Raw genomic sequence first — 15,370 nt, 5'->3', positions numbered from 1 at the left:
TCCTCCAAAAATAAGAAGATGTGGTATGATAGTTAATGAAACAACTCTCCCAAATGACAGAAGTTTACAATTATAGGTTGCTGTACGACCCTCAACAATGTACAAAGCCCATACCGCATAGCTATAAAGAGGCTAAAAAATCAACTGAAACGAGAAAACTTAAAGCATAATTTATGTACAAAATAATGTACGAAAAACAAATATGTTACACAGCTACAAACGGCAACCACTGAATAACAGGCTCCTGACTTGGGAAAGACGCATACAGAATGTTGTGGGGTTAAACATGTTAGCGGGGGCCCAACCCTCCCCTAACATGGGACAGCGGTATAACAGTACAACATCAGAACGAACTATAAAAATCAGTTGAAAAGCGAATGGATCATGAAAATTTACCAGAAAATCCAATACCACAAAAGAAAGATTGTGATGAATTTTGGGGTTAATGGTACCAACAGTTTTGAAATTGAAGACCAAAACAAGCATTTTAGTAGTTTCTGGACAATAACTTGTGTGTAAGTGTATGAATCTCTCTGAAATTGTACCACAAGGTTCCGTATCACAAAATTAAGGCTAGGATTGTGTTTGGGGGTAATTGCCCCAAAACATACACGAATTAGGGTCAAACAACAAGCATTTTTCTTGTTTCCAGAAAATACCTTGTGTTTTAAGTGTATGGACCTTAAAAAAGTATGAGTATGAGGTTCCATACCACAAAAGGAGGACAGGGATTGAAATTGCCCCTCCCGCACATACTCGATTTATTTTTGCGGTAATTGCCCCCTCATGTTCAGAAAAAAGTGGCCAAAATTAAGAATTTTCCTACCGATTACAAGACTTGTGTTAAAATTTTAGGGAACTCTGAAAAGAAAATAATCTTCAAATTTTTAGGGGCCAAAAGGGTCTAAATTTTTTTTATAGAACTCTCTGAAATTTGAATATTTTTCCTGAAAAGAAAATAACCTTCAAAATTAAACCAAAAAAAAAGGGGTCAAAAATTTTATACGACCACAAACAATTTTTGGGGTGTTATATTGTTATCACGTTGTCATCGTCATCGTCGTCCGACTCATGAGTCAGTATAATATATCGGCTCAAAATAGTTTTTTTTTACGGAAAATGTGGTAACCAGTAAGAATAAACACGTTGAGGGTTTCTCGACTGACTCTCCATTTGAATGTCGACCATAATGCTTTTTTTTTATAATTCTTTCAAAAATCCGCCAAATTATTAATTGTTATCCCTAACATGTTTGAACAAAAAATCTGCTAGAATAAAAAAAAAAAAAATTGACCATCATAACCCAAACAGAAAAATAAATGAACAAACTGCTTTTAAATCGTGATTCTGCGATTTGTTAGTACCATTTGCTTGCGATTCATTACACAAATCAGAATTTTCCAAATTCCCTAAAACTGATTTCTTTGTGATTTCTTTCTATTGTATGATTTGTAAGCAATTTGTTTCTGTTTTTGTGTGATTTCTTTATGATTTGTTTACTTAGAATATCGTATGGAATGATTTGAAAGAAATTTGTTAGCTAGAATGGTGTGATTTCGGTATGATTTGTTTCCTTTGATGATTTGATACAATGAATAAAATGTAAATGCATTCAAATTTTCTTTGTTTAAACATCTCTCTGACTTCCGGTTGAGGTCAAATTTCAAGGGGGGGGGGGGGGGGGCAATATGTTAACAACACCTCGATTTTGGGAAAAAAAACAGTTAACAAAAAATGCAAAAATGCTGATAACAGTTAACAAAATTAAACAGGGTTGAAAACAGTTAACAGCTTAAATTGATCTCAGATAACAGTGAACAACACCTTCAGTTGAAAAGGGCCATAACAGGTTAACACAAAAAGTTATTGCCCCCCCCTTTCAAATACTGTTCTATATTAACTGAACAAAGAAGGTTGCAAGATGAAGAGTTTTATTGAGTCTATGAAAGATGACGGTGGTAAGGAAAGCCTCGGTCACACCTTACCGGATAGCTCGAACGGACGCCTAACGGATAACTTTTTTTCAATCCGTTCATGTATGTAAAACTTTGAACGGACGTCCAACGGATAAAATGTCCGTTGAACGTCCGTTAGGCGTCTGTTTTGTACGGTACTCGTCCGTTTCGTTTCCGTTTTGTATCCGTTACGTGTCCGCTATACATCCATTGGAGGTCTGGAAGAAAAATTCACAAACGGACTTCTACCGGACGTTTAATGGATAAAACGGATGTTGAACGAATGAGAAACGGACTTCTACCGGACGTATAACGGATAAAACGGATGATGAACGGATCTGAGAAGGATAAATGCAATTGAAAATTTTGCGTCAGAAATGCCAATTATTGGTATGTCAGATTTTTTAAGGTTTTGTGAATTCTTATTATTTATAATTAATTTTATAGTAAAGGCACGTCTTCACAATCAAGCAGCTCTTATTCAGGCCAGACACTGCCCTTTGGCGGCATTTTGAAGAACAAACCAAAACCAGTCACACAGAAACATTTTGAATATTTATGCGATTTACATGTTTTATTATTGTCGCCTTTAATTTTTCCGTATATCTTGTTCATCCGTTTTATCCCGCCTGAAACCTACACAAAGGGAACATTTCGTCCCTCATCGCAACCAAATATAGTATTCCTTTTTTACAATTAGAGGAGTAGCTATTAAAGGTAAAATGAAGACAATTGCGCTTCAAAGTTTGGGGGTTTTAGGGGCAAAACATATTTTTGATCTGGATGTAAATGATTTAATCTGTGAATTGATGATTGATGCTAATTTATTTACGATTTGGTTGTGAATATATGATTTACTTCTGATTTGTTAAAGATTTGATAACAATTTCTTTACGATTTGAAAACAATTTCTTTGTGATTTGCTTGAAGTAGGAAAGCAATTACTTCTGATTTGTTACATCCGATTCCATTGAGTGTGTAGATAGAGGTAATATCTTTGGTTAGCTTGCTTGCTAGCTGAACCGTGAAGTCATTATTAGGTTAGGTAAACTACCCTCCTTGAAGAGTAGACTAGTCCGACAAATAACCAATATATCTGTCTATAGGACTAGGCTACTTCGAAAGAAGGGTAGTATACCTTGCCTAATAATGACTTCACGGTTCAGCTAGCAAGCAAGCTAACCAAAGATATTACCTCTATCTACACAATCAATGGAATCGGCTGTAATGATTTCAAAACATTTTCTTGACAATTTGTTTATGATTTGCTTATGAATTGTGAGCAATTTGTTCGTGATTTGTTATATGGTTATTGTGATTTGTAATCTCATTTGCATGTGAAATTTTATCACTTTCAAATCACAAAGAAATCATACGAATTGTTTATCATTGTTACCATGACGGATTTGTTCCTTATTTTTATTTTTTATTTTTTTTTTGGGGGGGGGACTTGGTTCCATACAGCAAAAGGAAGGTTGGATTGATTTTTGAGATCATTTTTTTTTTTTTTTTTTTTATATTTTATTGTCAATTAAAGACGCCCATTACAGGCAGAATAATCACAAGTTAAATTTGGTACAATGATTACAAAATGATTACAATTATTTGAGTACAATTAAATCAATGATTACAACGAAGAGAAAAGAAAGACACACTAATGTATATTTATAAAATGTATCATGTTTCAGCTTTGACAAATACGATCATGACCCAACCCGTCCGGGAATAAAGGCATAAAAACAAGGAGTATTTTGAGTATAAGTAAATTGAACCACAATTAAGTATCCATACCAAAAAAGGAAGATTGGAATTGTTTTGAGTGTTATGGCCTTAACCGTTAATAAGGAATTAAGCGATCAACAGCAATAATTTTCTAATATCAAATAAGAAGATGTGGTATAATTCATTGACAATGAAGCAACTCTCAACGAGAGATCAAATGACGTAGAAATTAGCAATTATTATAGGTCACCATACGACCCTCAGCAATGAGCAAAACCAATACCGCATAGTCAGCTATTGTAAAACACCCCGAAATAACTAATGTAAAACAATTCAAACGAGTATACTAACGGCCTGATTTATGTGTTAAAAATAAATAAAATACAAATACTGGCAAAAAAACGAATCTACAACCACTGAATATTACAGGCTCCTGACTAGGGACATGCACATACAAAATGTGTCGGGGTTATCCATGTTAGCGGATGTCCAACCCTCCCTTAACCTTGGACAGTGGTGTAACACACAGGCGCTTGGGTATATGATACAGATTTTTTTTTTTTGATTTTTTTTTTGCTGATTAAAATATTCAATTTTCTATATTTATAATACATATCTATCACTTCCGGCTGTGCATGTCTCACCTAGTTTCGAGTGATTTATACGACCCAGAACTACCCAATTTTACTATCCATACTAAGAAACGGATAGTAAAATTGGGTATTTTCTCTGGGTCGTTTAAATCAATCGAAACTAGGTGAGACATGCACAGAAGTGATAGACATGCCCGGATATACTCAATCAGACGTCCGCCTCTTTGCTGATGACAGTCTACTGTACAGCGAAATTAGTAACGCCAAAGATACAGAACAACTTCAGAAAGACCTTGAAGCGTTAGAAAATTGGGAAAAAACATGGATGATGAGATTCAATCCAACAAAATGCAATATTATCCGCATACCACCAAAGAACAAAGAACCTATACAATACCCATACACTCTGCATGGACACATACTCGAACCAGTAGATAGTGCCAAGTACTTGGGAGTATCAATATCAAACAATCTCTCATGGAACAAACATATCCAGAGTGTAACAGCAAAGGGTAACCGAACACTTGGGTTTGTTAAACGAAACCTAAAAGAATGTACAAGGAAAGTAAAGGCTGTTGGCTATACAACACTCGTGCGACCTGTCATAGAGTATGCTTCTACTATATGGGACCCAACCAACCAAGCAAGCATCAACACACTAGAACTCATACAGAGGAGAGCTGCTAGATTCGTCTATAATGACTACACATCACGCACACCAGGGTGCGTCACTACCATGTTAGAAGATCTAAAATGGGACACATTACAGACGAGACGCCGTGACAACAGGCTATGCATGCTCTATCGTATCCAGAATGAGCTGATAGACATCAACAAGAGTACTTACCTCAAAGGTGGCGACAGTAGAACTCGTGGAGGACACAAGTTTTACCAACAGAGGGTCACCAGTGATGTCTACAGGAACTCCTTCTTTCCAAGAACAATCATGGAATGGAATACATTACCTGCCAGGGTTGCTGAAGCGGGATCAGTTGAAGATTTCCGCTCAGGGCTACAGACAACACATTAATACCAGACTGGACGATTGTACATAATTTTAACCGTAACAACCTGATTTTATTGTAAATACTGTATATAGCCTTAGGGGACTAGATATGTAGTGTCACCATGCGTAGTCCCGCAGAGTTTAAACGTTTCATTCAAGGAACCCAACTCTTATATGGAAGAAGAAGAGATATGTATTATAAATATAGAAAATTGAATATTTTAATCAGCCAAAAAAAAAATCAAAAATAAAATCTGTATCATAAACCCAAGCGCCTGTGGTGTAACAGTGTATTGAATTATATATCATGCACACATTACAAAAATTAGTTGAAATTAAGTGGCTTAAATAGAATATGTTGTTTTGCTTATTTTTTTTGACAAATTTTAAAAGGGTTTAATTCAAAGTATGCTGAATCGAATCATGATTTATATTTAGGACTTAAGGCCTCGTTTCAAAGTTAATTAGGGCCATATTTAGTGCAAAAGGTCGAATAAATATTAAACTTTGTTTGATTTCAACAACAAAATTTATTCTTTCTGTACTTTGATATGCTGAATCAGGAACATATATATTAACAGTTAGATATACTGTTCCCAGGCTGAATCAAACACTGCATTTCTATTTTGATTTTGTTACCGGTTTTTAAATTTGTCCACAGAGCCCAAACTATATAGTCCTATAATTCGTATTAAATGATTTTATCTGCCCCTTTTAAAAGTTAATTTTATACTTTGAAAATTCGCCTTTTAAATTCCCTTCCCAGTTTGATTCACAAACTATAATATGAAAATCTTTATCACAACTGCGTTTAAAATTACCTGTTTTGCAAAGGAGTAAAGAAACATGTCAAACTAAAATTTCCCCGCGATTTTTTTTGGAAAATGCCACCAAGAAGATCTTCAAGAGCAAATCCTTCCAAAGAAAATACCACTGAACAGAAATCGAAATGCAACGGAATTACCGAAAAAGAACCAGACCAGTGGGTCATGTTAATCAACAGTACAACCCTACAGACTAACCAGGATCCAGAGGAAAATCCCAAATTTTACCAGTTAAAACATCCGAAGACCGAAAAGGGGGCTTTGTTTTTGTTTTCTGGAAATGACACAGACGTTTATGAGTTACAGAGTTTTAATCAACAATTTAGATCATGGATAATTGACAATAAAATCCTTAAAGATGGAAAAATTCTGTTTACAACTCCCATCGATCCACTGTTTTTGGTTTTGCCGTACCTGCAGAAAGAGGAGAAATCTGGCAAATTCATGACATTAGATCAAATAGTTGCTGATGACAGTTTTCCAGAATGTAGGAGACTTTGCAACACAAGTGGGATGTCACTGTTAAAGGTATATCAATGTAATATAAACCACTATCCAGTGCATGAAGTATCTACAAGTTTATTGGGCTATTAGTCTTTCCAGAAATAGTCTGTCCCCCCCCCCCTTATGGAAAACATTGGAATTCCAGATTTTCTTTCCTTTATTTTTTATAAAATTCCAAACAAATTTTCCATCTGGACAAAAAAAATCCAAACTTTTTGTCTATTGGTGCACAAGAAATTCCATGTATTTTCCAAAGAGGCGAGTCTTTAGTCTTTAGTAAGTGTCCCAAATGACACTGTAAACACTTGTGTACGTTTCCTCTTTTGTAGTTTCTTCACATATGTAATGTTCACTCATGTACTTAATTGAAATTGTGGCTGCTGCTTAAAAAATTTTGACTTAATTTTGATATAGATTTATAGTGTTTTTTGCTGTATAGTGTTTTTGAATCTACCAGACTCCGTTAAATAATTTTCCAGATGGCACAATATCTCATTTCGATTGTCTCTATTAATGTCTTCTTCATCGATTCCTAATAAGGTGTCTAAATCCATGTGTATATTTCCTGTAATAAAGTAAATAGATGTTCTCATCCTCTCTCTAGCCTCCTCATAGTTAGAACAATGTAAAAGGTAGTGTTCTACAGTTTCTGGCTCTCCGCAGGAACAGTTTTTGTCTGATGATGGTATAATTTTGGATTTATAATCATTTAGATCACAATAACCTGTTCTCAAACTAGTTGTAATTGAAAACGACCATTTGGATGGTAAATCTTTTGGTATTTTCTGACAGACTTTTTGATGATAGTTGTAATAATTTCTGCCACGTTGACTTGTTTCCCATTGGTTCTGCCATTTTCTTAAAACACGTTCTCTTGCTGCACGTTTTATATCCTGCCTGGTAACTTCTGATGGTTCTTCTATTTTTTCAGCTTCTTTAGCTCCTTTTTTGGCCAGTGAATCAGCAATGTCATTTCCTTGGATATCAGCATGACCAGGTGTCCATTCAAAATTTAATGGAATTCCATTCATCTTTAATACTTTCATGTTTTTCTTAATTTCTCTTATGACTTTGATGTAATTCTCTGATTTCCAGTTTAAAGTTAAAATTCCAATTGAGGTCTGACTATCTGAAAAAAGTGTAATTGAGTCTGTGTTTTGTCTGTTTTCTGATATTAAAAAGTGGTCAACAACAAGTTTAATGGCGATCAGTTCTCCGAGTAGTATTGATCCTTTCTTGGATACAGCTTTACTAATTTCAATTTGTGGTTGATTATTTGACGGAAAGATGACAGCACCTGCTCCTACAGGGCCAGGACTACCAAGACAGGACCCATCAGTAAATGCTATACATGAATTTGCTGGAAGATGACTTAGTTTTTCCATTATTATGTGTTTTCCAACATTTTTTTGGTCTGTTGATCTTGATTTGGAATTTCCAAGGTTTTTCCAATAATCTGGAGGAGATTTATATCTTTGTATCCCATTAAACTGAAATTCTGCTTCTATACCATTTACATCAACACCTGTACATACCTTCATGTCTTCTGCCTGAAGAATCATTTTTCCCACTGGAGATACATATTTTTCAGGGATGTCAATTGTTTTCCAATCATCCAGGATTTGTTTTATTGGAATGGAGATAATAATTTCCATATAATTTTTACTGCTAGTCATTAAGATTTTCCAGAACAGAAATATTTTGTGACCCACAATTACCCATAATAATTCCTTTTTTTTTCATTAAATTTGTTTAAGAAAGTTTGACTATGTTATAGACACTTTTGATTGGATGCAGCGAGTTTCAACTGCAACCAATGAAAATCCTTATCCTGTGTCTCCGAAATTTTATCTCAATCCACAAAGGGTGGAGAGAGCGGGAGTGGATCGTAACCCTTGGCTAGCGAAGATGATGGTGATATTAACAGTGAAGAATATCTCTGCTTGAGTTGAGTAGAGATTGGCTTTTTTGCAAAGAAATATTTCTTCAATGTCCACCTCTCTTGGTATACAGGACACAGTCACACTTCCAGGACATGGTAAAAAATAAAGCCAAATCTTTTTTTAAGCACACATGTTGTTTTTTTATGCAGTTAAGCTGCATTATGCGAGCACCCTAGATTTGTGTTCTATCCAATAAATGCTGAAATACTTGCCATTGTTATTATCTAGCTCGCTACTATGTTATATATAACTAATTGAACACTTTTTTAATACTTTTTATTCTGGATTACAAAAAATATGACCAGAAAAACCTTAAATGATCGTCGATTTATCCAAAAGTTTTGAAGTTACACATAGGAAGTAGTGCTTATTAAGTATCCTTGTGTAGTTCATTATGACTTGTGCTTTTAGCTAAGATGTCAAAGAACAATTGTCTGAAATATTTAATCGTCGAAAATCTCTTAAGACAAGTAGTTTAGATTTCCCAAATGGCAAAAGTCGTAGGGATATTGTTTGTCATCAATACGTAGTACAACTACGTCAGTAGTCTATTATATAATAAGTTCAACTGTTCATGCTGTTGGCGGCAATTTCAAATTAGAAAAAGAAATTTTCGTAGCTTTTAAATTTGGAGGCAGGTGTGCAAATTATCGGTGGTCTGAGGTCCGCTACCTTCCACTTTTGCAAGCGGAATTTCGACTAGGATGGTTGGTTTCTAGCTACGCCCGACGTAGTCACCTTCCACTTGAAAGAAAATAAGAAATTACTTTGCAAACCTTTTCATTATGTTCGCCAAAGTCTCCAATTAAACGAGCTAAAAACTTATTTTTATCATTATTATTTATGACAGCGATGTTCATTTTGTTCAACCGCTAGCTTTATACAGAAAATCGCCGACAAATATTGTATAAATTCGGGTAAAATCGTATCTGATTGACAAAAACAAAATTGTAAACACATAACAATGGCGGCCGTGAAGACAAAATTTTACAATATCGGATCCGATTCCGGAAGCGGATAAGGATAATTCCGGGTTTGGAGATCAATTACTAAATAAATCAAAGCAGGTGAAAAAATAAATGTATGCATGGTAAATGAATATAAATACTAGAATTGTAAACTAAAAGATGTATGTAAAGAAAGAAAAAGCAGAAGAATATTTTATACAGAAACTCAAAATTACTTTTTGACAAATTTTAATTTAAAAGACAGCTGGGAACAGTATATCTAACAATATACATGTTCATGGTCACTGTCTAAATTTTCTTTATCAGTGATAAATGATGATAATGCATGTGAGATGCTTTTAAAGTATAAACATATTACTACAATTTCGAAGGGTTATTTGTTTTTCTCAATTTTGAAGGGTCAATTAAAGTAGCTGAAAGTTTCTTTCTTTATTTTCACAAATAATGCAACTATATTATATATACCTAAATCAGGCGCGGATCCAGAGGGGGGGTTCCGGGGGTTGGAACCCCCTTTTTTTTTGGACGATCAATGCATTTGAATGGGGACATGTAATTGGAACCCCCCCTTTGTCCTGGGTTAGGAACCCCCCCTTTTTAAAATGGCTGGATCCGCCCCTGCCTAAATGTAAGTAAATCATATGATATATAGGTGGCATTCTTTGGGCCACTCTACCCCATCCTGTTTGATAACTTGGGAAGGGTCGAGCTCCCCACCCCTAAACCATATGAGGGGCAGATCCAGGATTTTAGGTTAGGAGGGGCGCAAACTTAAATTTTCGCAGAGCAGAGCGAGGATAAAAAAAATTTGAGGTAAAATTATCGGAATATTCTTTATTAAGCTGAGAACAACCCATGCTTTGCAAATTTAAGGGGGTGCAACCATATATATTCATGTTTGTGACAATATGAAAAATCAAATGAAATATAGGAAGAGTCGCTAGGGGTCACCGCACCCTTCCTGTTTTAGAATTCAAAAATGGTCCAGATCCCCACCCCTAAACCTATATATATATTCATGTATGGGACAATATAACAAATCAGATGAAATATAGGGGGAGTCCCTTGGGGCACCCCACCCCCTCCTGTTTGAGAATTTGAAACCCGTTGAGATCGCCACCCCTTAACCATATATTCATGTACGGGACAATATAACAATTCAAATGAAAGATAGGGGGAGTCCCTGAGGTCACTGTACACCCTCCTGTTTGAGAACTTGGAAATGGTCAAGATCCTTTCCCCTAAACCATATATACTCATGTATGGGACAATATAACAAATCAAATAAAATATAGGGGAAGTCCCTGTGATCACCACAACCCTCCTGTTTGAGAACTTGGAAATGGTTGAGATCCCCACACCAAAACAATATATATATTCATGTATGGCCCAAATTATAACTAATTAAATGAAATATAGGTGGAGTCCCTGGGGTCACCCTACCCTCCTGTTTGAGAACTTGGAAACCAATGAGATCCCCACACCAAAACAATATATATATATATTCATGTATGGGACAATATAACAAATGAAATGAAATGTAGGGGAAGTCCCTAGGGTCACCCTACCCCAAGTGGCGGATCCAGAAATTTTCATAAGTGGGGGCCCGCTGACTGACCTAAGAGGGGGCCCGCTCCAGTCTCGCTTCAGTGATTCTCTATACAAGCAACCAATTTTTCCCAAAAGAGAACCGAGAACTTGAAAACCGTTGAGATCCCAAACCCCTAAATGATATATATTCATATGTATGGGACAAAATAACAAATCATTTACATTTACTATGGGCAGGTCAGCCAGACCTCACCTTTGATTCCTGTTGTAGTGAACATTTGTCTGATTCGTTTCTCATAACTTTTGTACTATAGAACACAAACTCAGTTTTCTTTCCAGGGAAACCAGTCCATTCATACAATTACATGTTCATACTAAGTCAACTTGAACTTCTAGCAGTCAAATAAAACCAAAGTTAATTACCAAGTAGAACAACTGCAATCATTGTACCACTGCAGACTCACCATAAAAAATATACATTGATATATGCATTGCTTTTGAAACCTTGATAACATATAAATTATTTGCCTTAATAAATAAATCATTAGATAAACATGAATGTACTATATTTGAATGTTTAATGTTGAGGCAACATTGCCAGTTTTCATAATTACCAGGGGCGTAGCTAGGTATTCAGTCAACTGTAGGCAACAATCGGCAGGGGGCGTAAGGCCCCCAGCAGGTCCAGGGCAGAGCCGACGGAAAACGGTTTTCAGTGTTATAGCTGCAAAATTTTATGTACAAAAATAATAAATTTACTGGTTATTTAATCATGATAATTACATGTATAATATAAATGATGAAAAGTTCGAAGAGTTATGAATAATGTATCATAACATTTGACTGGTGAATTAAATAACGCAGTACAATCCGTAATATAAAAAAAATGCAATATGCATTGCCCAGCTTAGATCAGCGTATCCCTTTTTAATTAAGCATTACACTCTCATGTTTTTTATTTACATCGCTTTCAATCATCCGGTAAAGATTAATATTCATTACTACCCTCGGTAGTTAACGTCCCTCGATGGTTAACTTTAAGTGCCTACCTATTATCATATCTATTCCGTTCTGATTGATACATACGCTTAACTTAATTAATAGTTCATTTTGACGATCCTTCATTAAAAAAAAAATAGGAACGTTAACACTGATAATTATCATTGTATAATGCATATATTCTACCATATATAAACTATTGTAGTTCAGTTTGTGGAAATTTATTACAAAAAGATTCAGATAGAATCATAAAACTTCAAAAAAAAGAGTAGCAAGAGTTATACTGGAATGCGATATGTCTATTCCATCTAATTTCATGTTTTCATCTTTAAAATGGCTATCTTTTACCAAAAGAATAGGAATTTTGAATAATTGTGGCCATTACACGCAGATTTGGGAGTACTCAAAATTACTGGAAGCCAGTTGATTGATTGATTTTTTTACATCCAGTGTCAAATATTTATGCAAGTTCAGGACCGTTGAAAAAAAAATACGATAAATACAACTTGGAGCTAGGACCTGTAAAAGGTCTCGTCCAGGACGAAGGCCGTCTGGAAATTTAAAAATGTAATGCATTGGAAAATGAGGGATTATTGGATAGGAGCAGAAATTTTGCCTTTCAGTAGACCAACTACGAACTCCTCAAAGAGTTGCATTCTCTCTACAACTATAGACGTGACTGCGTATTTATACATCCTGCACAGCCAAACTGACGACCAACATTGGCAAGTCGGGTGAAGACAAAGTGGAAAGCTAGTTGAAAACTAACAACAACTAATTAAAAAATGCATGTCTCTAAGTTGAGATTCATTCAAGTTTTTGTTGATAGAAGTGAAATGATCTGAACCAAAGTTATAGTTTATAGTTTCTATTTAAGGTAAAATCGTAATAACATTCAACTCTATTCAATATTCCCTTCACTAAGGACGAGAGACTAGTGTACACATGAAATTCGATAATTAGAGAGTTTTGACAACTTCCCCGGCTTTCATCTACAGATAACGTTGTTTATTATTTTTTTTAATAAAAAAAAATATTTGTGAAAAAATTATGTGTAGGCACGTGCCTAAAGTGCCTAACGGCAGCTACGCCCCTGATTACGGTTGCCTTGGTTTTTGGTTAACTGCCTTCAGCGCTTACAGCGCTTTGATTTTTAAAGTTATTACAATATTGTGTTGGAGATTGTGGTGTTGTAGAGGGGAAACAAATAAAATTGCTTTTATTTTACACTTGTATGCAAATTTGTCCGCCATAACATGAAATTACACAAGTTCCCATTAACTTTGACATTACAATTAAAAATTGATTGTTGCTTGACGTCAGGTTATTATTCTGAGCAGATCTAAGGTCATTCAGAGACAAGGTTCAGCTAAACACTTAAAGTAAATATGTTTATTATACATGTACATGTATCTTCATTTTGTATTTCAGGAAATATCTGATGTCAAGGGAGATGATTCATTCAAAGCTTACAGATTCAATAAAGAGAAGACACTGTCTTGGCTGAAAGAAAAAGCAAATAGACTAGCAGACAAAATGACAGAGAAAGATATTTGTGTCAGCGGTTCATCTCACAGTGTCAACTTTATTAAAAGTAAAAAATCTTCTGTAACATCTCGAGAAGACTTTGTAAGATTTGCCCATGGTGTTGTTTCCGATTTCATCTCTGAAGACCTAAGTATTGCTTTAAGAGACTATATGGGAATACCTGTAATTATCCCTAAAAAAGAGATCGAAAATGAAGAGCCACCGGCCAAAAAACAGAAAACAGGGAGTTCAGCACCAACAGATGATTACAGCAAAGAACAGTCCAAGCCTAAGGCTCAAACAGAAAAAAAAGTATCAACAGCACAGAAAAAATTGAGTCAGGTTGATAAATCTGGCATGAAGAGTTTATCAAGTTTTTTCTCCCCAAAACCGAAGAAATAATTTCAAACTTTATACATAATCATCACTGGTGCTATATAAAGTCTGTAAATACAAACATGTTATTTATTTACTCGACCTATAATCCACTACATCTTCAACATTTTGCAACCCTTCAGAATATCCTTGATCCAAAACAGTTGAAAACTTTTCATTCGATTTTAGTTTGATGACAGAATAGGAGAAGGTATTAAAAGAGTTTAATTTCACTTCAAATTACACAGCTAAAAAAATTTGCACAGTCCTAGAAAAACAATTTTACTTGAATTAAAGATTGGTCATAGTCATGCAGCTTAAAAAAGGCCCCAAAATGACAATGTAAATCAATTCATTCTAGAAAACTAAGGCCTTATTCATGTACAAAACAATGAACGAAACGCAAATATGAAACACAGCAACAAACAACAACCAGTCCACTGAAAGGCACATGCATACAGAATGTTATGGGTTAAACATGTTAGCAGGATCCCAATCCTTCCCCAAACATGGGACAGTGTTGTAACAGTGCAATAATAGAACTAAAATGTAACTATTAAAATCACTATTTTACTATCCCGTTTTTTTATACGACTGCAAAACAGTTTTTGCTTTGTATAATGCTATTATTTCGTCATCTGAGCATTTAGTTTCCTATAACTTTAATTTAACGGAATTTTTACCAGAAGGTTCAATACCACTAAAGGAAGGTTGGCTTGACTTTGTGGGTTATGGTCCCAACATTTTAAGAATTTGTAACTTCCAGACAATAACTTGTGTTAAAGTGTATGAATCTCTAAAATTATACCACAAGTTTCCATACCACCAAGGGGGGGGGGGGGGGGGGGGGGCTGTTATTGCTCAAACCATTTTAGGAATTAGGGGCAAAAAAAAGGAAAAAGACAATTTAAAAGCAGTGTAAGGGAGGTAATCCAAATACATAGTGCATTGATCATAAAATTCTATACATCCTTTTCCTGAACATTTCCAGTAATTTATCGATGTAATATATGCTCAGATATTTAAGGCACACAATGATGATACACTTGTTAAGAAAATTACATAACTTTTGCAAGGTGCAGGAATCTAATATCTGTTCTAAAAATATAAATGAAGTCATTGTTTTAGCTATCTTTAAAAATTGGAGTTATCTTCTTTTGTCTAGAATTGCTGTTTAATCAACTACAATCAATGCAATATTTAATTTCACTTCCCCCTGATAAATTGAAGCAATTCCCCAGTGCTTACAAACACTTTGATTATTTTCATTTATTGTCTAAAAGAAATGCACTACAAAATAACTGTTCTTAGGCCTAATTATTGGGCAATGACAAATGTCAAAGGTTAAACCTAATTACTTTTCACGTGAAGTCAACATGTCAATCAAATAGTGGCCTTTCTAT

General features: G+C 34.9%; 1 protein-coding gene across 1 annotated transcript; it reads left to right on the top strand.

Moving 5' to 3' along the window:
- Positions 1-6,092: 6,092 nt before the first annotated feature.
- On the top strand, positions 6,093-14,049 carry LOC139511550 (ribonuclease H2 subunit B-like). Its single transcript, XM_071298379.1, has 2 exons — positions 6,093-6,628; positions 13,497-14,049. Exons 1-2 carry the CDS (start codon positions 6,161-6,163, stop codon positions 13,992-13,994), a joined length of 966 nt encoding a protein of 321 aa, XP_071154480.1. The 5' UTR covers positions 6,093-6,160; the 3' UTR covers positions 13,995-14,049.
- Positions 14,050-15,370: the final 1,321 nt, after the last annotated feature.

The sequence above is a fragment of the Mytilus edulis genome, chromosome 2 (assembly GCF_963676685.1).
Source record: "Mytilus edulis chromosome 2, xbMytEdul2.2, whole genome shotgun sequence".
In the NCBI taxonomy this organism is placed as follows: Eukaryota; Metazoa; Mollusca; class Bivalvia; order Mytilida; family Mytilidae; genus Mytilus; species Mytilus edulis.
The sequence above is the reverse complement of the archived record's forward strand: the minus strand, read 5'-3'. Positions and strand labels throughout refer to the sequence as shown.